We start from the raw sequence: 7664 nt of genomic DNA, 5'->3' as shown, positions 1-7664 counted from the left end.
AGAATTCAACTATTCTTACATAATTTTATACCAAAATCTTGCTCGAGAGAGAGACAAAAACCTCACTTCGTAAAAGGGAAAAACTTCAATCTATATGGAACTGTCACAGCCACCGCATCACTTAAGGTGGACTTTATTGTAGTGATCTGCAGCTTTGGATAATGACTGCATTGAAATGGGGAATCCTGGACCCATCTACATGTAACCAACCAATGGAGGATTACTTCAAAAACCATGTAAAAAACAACGAGTATGCATGACTGTAGCTATTAAAAAAATCAGATACAAGAAGCATTTATCTTGTACTACAGTATTAAGCTAATCCCCTAATTAATTATTATTATTATTATTATTATTAATTTTAATACGTCTGCCAACTCTCTAGTTTAAAGGTCAAAACATCTACAACTTTCCCACTTTCTACCAACTTCTCCCCAAGAAACAGTTCACGCATAATTTATAGAGTATAATAAAACAACCAGTTCAAAAGAAAAACTTAGCGATATTATATAAACCCTTATACATTTAGTAATTTAAACTTAAATTACCAGTTGACACAAGCATTAAAATAAAAACAGGAAAAATGATAACTTTATTGGAGATAATAGTTAATTACACCAATTATCATGATACATTCTCCTGTAAATACAATACATGATGAAACACATGCACAAATGTGTGTATGTGTTTATATGCCCAACTACAAACCTCTCTTTTTGAATTAGGTGTAATGGGGAGGAGAAAACGACCCTAATGGAAAAATCAAGAAAGAGAACACTCAACATTTTCTCAAATTTCTTAAATCTTATGATTTTTTTATTTTCATTGCTTTATGACTTCAAATCTCCCCCCTCTTCAAAAAAAAAAAAAAAAAAAAGAAAAAAAAAGAAAAAGAAAAAGGAAGCTAACCTTAGTAGAAGTGGAATGAAAGGTTTCAATATAAGCATCATGAAAAGGAAAGCCATTATCAACACCAAATTAATCAAGAACAAGGATTATGAGCTTACCGTGCTGCATATATGGAATGAGTTCACATATCCAGCATACTTGGAAGCTGTCAAAAAAAAGGGGTCAATATTTATTAAAGACATGATATACAAAATCCAGGCCATCTGACCCAGAATCTATGCACCAATTTCACTCTCCGCTTAAAGGAAAAGATCTCCAAACAACTACACGACCTTCTGTTACTAAAAATAAAATTATTTTTTGTTTTTTTGGTCCAACACTTCAATAGCCCTACTCTATAACCTTGGAAAATGGTACCATTAACTTTTCGAATAACTCCTCTTCTTTTCCTAATAACCTTGGAAATTGCAAAACTTTTCTACCAACTGATGCTATAAGCAAATACAGCCAGAAGCATTTTTACATCTTTAAAACAAAGCAATGCTGGCCAACAAAAAACTAAATTCTCTTTGGCAAATGGAAATTTGTCATACCACAAGAAGTACCATAAATTTTCAGTATTTCTTGCAATGTGATTTAAAAATGCAAAGGTCATGCAGCTGATTGCATAGAACTACTTTTTGTTTTGTTTGTTTTTTTTTTTTTTTTTTTCTAACTAAATTAGATTTGTCTAGGGTCATCTCGGCAACTTGAAATCACTGAATCAATTTGCTTACACAGCCCCTATAGGGCTGTACATGAGCTGCCATGCTAAATGCTAGGCTCTTACAGTTTGACTCAATCTGGAGGAAAGCCTAAACTGATTCATTTGAGTTGGGAGAGAGCTTCTAACAACCTCAAAATCCAGCTTGTATCAGCTATCAAAATGATGGAGGTACACTCTTGCTTCCTCATGGATTCCAAATGGTTCCATTGATTTAACATTCTAAGACTAATGAAGGGCAATAGCATGCAGAAAGAATGTCACGTCAAACCTGACACAAGGTGATGCCAAATGCGGAGGAATGAACTATTGGAAACTTGTTTAGTTGTTTGATTCAGTTATGAATACCCAGTTTATTTGTGACCACTAAATTGTTCATTCCTAGGAACACAATTGGCTACCCTTGGCGGAAAACTGCAATGCAATCCGTGAGTTGCCCAGTTTCGGGCAAAAAACTCAGTCAAACTCACAAATTTGACTGAGTCAAACCGCAATTTGACCAAAAGTCCTATTTTCGCCAAACTTTTACATATAAGAGACAAGAATGCAAGTGCTTGGAAAGTACTGCATTTTAGAAGCTTGGAGGATGGCTCCTCTATGCTTAATATGGTGCATTTGGAGAGAGTGGAAAATGAAAAGTTCCAAAGATTATGAGAGGTCGGTGCTAGTGTCAACAACTGTTATGTTAAAATCTCTTTATGCTTGGATGATGGTGTCTAATAGTCCTCGCTTTTCTAGTTTTATGGAATTTATGGACTTGTATTCTTCTTTTTCTCCCTAATTGGGGTCTCTCTTGTATACTTCTTGTGTACTTGGGCTACTTGCGCTTTCAAATGAGATTTGATTTACTTATCAAATAAAAGATTGCAAGTGCAAAGGCTCAAACCCAAACTGATTTGTTGAAGCTTTAGGCACAAATATAAAAAGACAAGTTCTATTACACTAAGCTACTCCATCTCCTTTTTGATAAGGAAAGACCATAGATATATTTATTTTCATCTAATGCAAAAATCATGTAATATACCATCTATACATAAACATAGAATACCAACATATGGTGTACCCATCATGCTTTGAAACCTGCTAATTTCAAATGGTTCGCTCGCTCTTGCTCTATGAATATGTATTCTATGTTCATACCATTGATTTAAATTGTCCTTGAATTTCAACATGATTACATAATTGCCACTTTTAGTGGACTAGGGAGCACATGAGCAAGCCTAGACAAGCTTCGGTTTAATTGTTACTTGACCTAGACATGAGTACCAAGTTTCCCTCACTTATTTATAAAGCAAATCAGTACAATTAGACATGAGCCTGAATAGCTTGAGAACGTTAGCCAGATGGTCCATCTGCCCTAATATGTGTGACCGAATAAGCTACCATGTGCAATTAGCGTCACCTAAATGGACATTTAGCCCATTAGAAACAAATTAGCAGACACATTCAACAATAAGACACTTACCCTTCTTTAAGTTTGGAGGCTTTGCAAGCAAAAGAGCATTCATAAATGCACCAATATTTTCTCGTAGAGACTCCTCAGTAAAACTGGCCTGTAGGCACATTGTAACCAGATGAGAAGGATAAAGTCCCTTAAAATAGCATCCTATTGAAACGAAACCTTATGCCATGGATCAAGAAAATACGGCACCTTTCCAAGTCCCACATGCACGATAGATGTTTTGTCCATTTTGAAGTGAATGCGACCTAGTCTTGCTGCTTTTATTGCCCCAGAAACATCACTAGTGACAGTACCACTCTATACAACATATTAGTAGAAACAAAGAAAGATTCAGTACAAGTCATTTACAGATCTGTGCATTGACTGAGAAAACCAAAAATAATAAACTTACTTTACGGTCTGGCAATAGATGACGTTCTTTAAGAAAGCTTGCTATCTGTGAAACCGTAAAAGAACTCTTTTGAATAAAAGATCCATTTATTTGAAAAATAACAAGTTACAAAACCAAGAATTTTTTCATAACCTTATTTAGACGCAGCACCAATTTAGGAGTTGCGAAACACTTGTCAACATTAAACTTATGACTGCCTGCAAATTACATGGTCAGATATATGAATCAAAATCAGAAATTGATAGCAGATTAAAACATATAGGTTGTAAACACAATACCGCAATACCAAACAAGGGGGTCAAGTGAAACAGTATTTAATTTTGCTTCAGCACACATGGCACTTCAGGTGGATATCCTTTAATAAGGGGAAAAAAGTGCATAGTTATGCAAGCATAATAACTAGAGCAGGAGAGAGAGAGAGAGAGCAATAAGCATAAAAGGAATGACAGCTTGGAGAATTAAAGCAACATAAGTAACGAGTTTGAAAGTAAAGCCAGGAACAACTTAAACAAGTGATGATGTAAAATTTTACATTACAGTAGTGAAACTTATTGACATAGCAGCAACAAGATTAGTTCATTACTTGCAATTTCTTCAATAAGTTCAACACCGCCAACAATATCAGCGCCTGCAGCTCTAGCTTCATCTGCATCTGCCCCTTCAGCAAAGAAGGCCACCCTGACAACCTGAAAAAATGAAAATGGTTATGCAACAAACAAAATACAATACAGCACAAAATATAGCAACCATGTTCATTTACCACAGGTTTAGATAATACCTTTGCCACACCATGAGGCAGAACCAGGCTACCGTGTACTATCTGCACTTCAATTGAGATAGTGGTAAGTTGAATCTTTGAGGAATATATTGAGAAATGAACACAGTAATGCCAAGAAAAATGTAAGCACCAAAAATCAAGAAGACCAACAGTGATGTGTCTTTCAGGATCCTTTTTGACATGAAATTGGCATGATGAATTAAATATAAAAGATCACAGAATCCAAAAATATTGGTAAAAACTACAGCTTCTTTAGACAAGCCTAACATGCCCTGTATATGCCCACTATAGAAAATAGGTTGATATAATATGAGCCACTCCAAAATTAACAATTGAGTACCAGCAATCCAGAGACAAAGGTTTAGACCACACAATAATATCTAATGGCCAAAACATGGAATCAACTCAACAATATCTAGCAGTTATATTAAAGCTGCTCAAACCCATATACAATACCAACCATCAACAATTCAGTCCCACAAAAAGTTTCAATTCAAGCCGTTCAACCCACCACACAAATAAGATAACGCTTGAAATAAGTGAGCAGATGACCTAGCGCACGTACCTGATCCGTTCGCTCTTTCTTAATACCCAATCTTACATGTGCTTCAATAGTTTCGTCGAAATTTCTCTTGGAATTAGCCTGAAAAATGACTAGAAATATCACAAAGATTTTAGCAATGACCTTTACTATAAGCTTAAGTTTTCCTAATTTCTCTCCAAAGACTTCAGGTTCCTTGAATGTCCTACCATATTTTCTCAGAAACAAAACAAAACAAAAAGTTTAGAAGCTTGAGCTTCTACACTGACCTTGACTTGACGAATGCCCTCCATCAGATCAAGCGGAGCCGGCTTCTCTATCCTCTCTTTTTTCTTGATCAGCATCGGAAAAGGGACCGCCACGTTCTGTTCCTCCGAAACCCTAAACACCCTCCTCATCCGAGCATCAGCCTCGATTCTCTTCCTCTCCTTCTCCATCTCTTCGCTCTCCTCTTTTGCCTCCTTCGCCTCTTCGCCTTCTCCAGAGGCCCTGTCCTCTGGAAGAGGAGCCACACGAGTGGGGTACGACACTGGGGATATCGCGGCCACGTCCTTGACGTACCGGATGTCCTCGCGGGTCCAAACCGGTCGCGTTTCTTGCTGCGCGCTACGAGGTTCGCGGCGAGGAGGTGGCGATGGCAATGGAGATTGAGGAGGGTCTTGTTGTTGGTCTGGGGTGGAGGGATCCTTAGGTTTCACAGAGTAGGATACCGTTTGGATGGGTACGGGTTGGGAGGGTCTTGCTGGCTCTTCCGAATCAGGGTTAGGGTTAGGCTTAGTATTCGGTGACGAGGAGAGGGATCGATAGGGGAATGGTGGAAATGAGGGTTTGGGTAGGCAATGGCGGCGAGCTTGGGAGAGAAGGAGCTTCAGGGCTGCCATGGAGTCAGATCAGTAAGAGAGAGAGAGAGAGAAAGAGAAAGATCGGGGTTTTTGCGAGGGTTTATTCACTGGTGAGAAATTATCCTCTGTTCTTGCAGGACCACGCCAAGAACCACATGTGCTCGTCGCTGGTCCGACCATCGTAGAGTACTAGGTAGCATATATTTTAAAATTTATTTATTTTTTAAAATATAAAGACGAGATAAATGTAAAATTAGTGATTGTGATGGAATTAAATTATAAATTGCTTTTTGAAGTATACAAAATAATTTAGAAATCTTTGAGGTATATCAAAATAATAATTTAGTCCTTACAATTAAATTCCGTTAAAATACTTAACGAATTTTGTTTATATGTCACATCAATGAAATAATGACATGTATCATTATTAATAAATAAATAAAGGAAAATATACTTTATCCTAAAATATTTATGCATTTGCGTTTGTTTAAAAAGTAACAAAAGATCCCCACAAAGTTGACAAAGTCATGCACTATTATACAACCAAAAAGTTCGAAAATGCCCACGTGACTAAATGTAAACATAAATTACTTCATGGTAAAGTGTAAACATTAAAAAACAAAAAAAAAAGGTCTTTTTTTTTTTTGTTTTTGAAAATGCTTATTTAAAAAAAAAAAAAAAAAAAAACTTAAAAAAAAGCTTATTTAAAAAGAAAAAAGAAAAAAAGAAATTAAATTAAACTAAAACAAAAAAAACTCTTACCATTTTAAGTACCAAGGTTCTCCCTTTTTTCTTTTTTTTTTTCACCTAGGTTACAAATCGTATTATAGATGGTACTTGAGCTATGGGAAAAGACCAATCTGGTATCTCTGTCACATTTTGTTAGCCAGCCCAAATTAATAGACTGCCATGTGTCACCCCTAAAAAATGCCACATGTCCTTAACAAAAATAAATTAAAAATTAAAAATAATTACAAAAATAATATATATATATATTAAATGCCATGTCCTTTAAAAACTGAAAAAATAAAAATAAAAAAATAAAAAAAAATTATGAGGTAGTTGGGCCACCCCATTTTGGCTATTAGGAGTGGCTGAGCCACCCCTAGGGACAGTTTGGGAGTTGCCGAAACCACCCCCAAAGCCAAAATGGGGTGGCCTAATTTTTTCAATTTTGTTTTTAGGGTTTATCTTTTTTTATTGTTTTTTTAATTATTTTTATTTTTTTTAGGACATGTGGCTTTTTTTGGAGTGACACGTGATAGTCCGTTAGTTTGGGCTAACAGAATGTAACGGAAGGATTAAGTTGGCCTTTTCCCATAAATCATGTACCATCGGTTAGGTAAATATATTATAAGTCCCTGAGTCGGCCCACCAAAACTAAAAAATTCATAATTTTTTTTTTTTTTTTTTCGAATTTTTACTACCTGAGTTAATCAAAATGCCAATAAAATTCCTATCATTAGATTTTTGTAACGCCCATTAGTCCTAATCAAAACGCATCATTTTGCCATATCAACATAATAATTTTTGATTAATTTAATTTTTTTTAAAAAAAGTTGAATGGGTGGCCAGCGGTGGGACTGCCACACCTGGCCACCCTCCAACCTCTATGGGTGGCTCGCGGCCACCCAATGGGTTGGTTTGGAGTGACTTGCGAATGAAAGAACCGGTGCTTGAAGAGATGGAGAATGCAGGAGGGTTTGGTAATGGCTTTCATTGGATTGCTGGAAAAGATGATTTCGACCCAAGTGCGCCGCCTCCACTTAAGATTGCTGAGATCCGAGCTGCCATTCCCAAGCATTGCTGGGTCAAGAATCCTTTGATGTCTCTCAGTTATGCTTTCAGGGATATCTTTCTGGTTACTGCATTGGTTGCTGCTGCAATCTACTTCGATTTTTGGATATTTTTCCCACTCTATTGGGCTGCTCAGGGAACAATGTTCTGGGCTGTTTTTGTTCTTGGACACGATTGGGTATCACGTACTTTTCTGCATTCTTTGCCTTCCATTCTCTAACTTTCCTGTTTACCATTAATG

At 36.4% G+C, this 7664-nt stretch overlaps 1 protein-coding gene across 2 annotated transcripts; it reads right to left on the bottom strand.

Annotated features, from left to right (window-relative positions):
• Positions 1 to 6: 6 nt before the first annotated feature.
• On the bottom strand, positions 7 to 5784 carry LOC132183445 (uncharacterized). 2 transcript variants are annotated; one of them, XM_059596881.1, is made up of 10 exons: positions 5054 to 5784; positions 4809 to 4886; positions 4244 to 4285; positions 4049 to 4151; positions 3598 to 3662; positions 3466 to 3510; positions 3264 to 3371; positions 3078 to 3165; positions 1008 to 1054; positions 7 to 195 (listed from the first exon to the last, which is right to left on the bottom strand). In XM_059596881.1, the coding sequence occupies exons 1-10, from the start codon at positions 5663 to 5665 to the stop codon at positions 118 to 120; spliced, it is 1266 nt and encodes a 421-aa protein (XP_059452864.1). In that variant the 5' UTR covers positions 5666 to 5784; the 3' UTR covers positions 7 to 117. The 2 variants fall into 2 exon arrangements, with proteins under 2 accessions (XP_059452864.1, XP_059452865.1); XM_059596882.1 differs by having other exon boundaries at positions 3616 to 3662.
• Positions 5785 to 7664: the final 1880 nt, after the last annotated feature.

This window comes from Corylus avellana, chromosome ca5 (assembly GCF_901000735.1).
Source record: "Corylus avellana chromosome ca5, CavTom2PMs-1.0".
Taxonomy (NCBI): Eukaryota; Viridiplantae; Streptophyta; class Magnoliopsida; order Fagales; family Betulaceae; genus Corylus; species Corylus avellana.
The sequence above is the reverse complement of the archived record's forward strand: the minus strand, read 5'-3'. Positions and strand labels throughout refer to the sequence as shown.

Excerpts from the sequence above, each read along its gene's own strand:
- LOC132183445 (XM_059596881.1), bottom strand. The coding sequence starts at position 5,665 with ATGGCAGCCCTGAAGCTCCTTCTCTCCCAAGCTCGCCGCCATTGCCTA. Across the intron at positions 4,286-4,808 it reads AGAAAGAGCGAACGGATCAG|ATAGTACACGGTAGCCTGGT; the intron begins GTACGTGCGCTA and ends ATTGAAGTGCAG. Across the intron at positions 3,372-3,465 it reads ATCTATTGCCAGACCGTAAA|AGTGGTACTGTCACTAGTGA; the intron begins GTAAGTTTATTA and ends TATGTTGTATAG.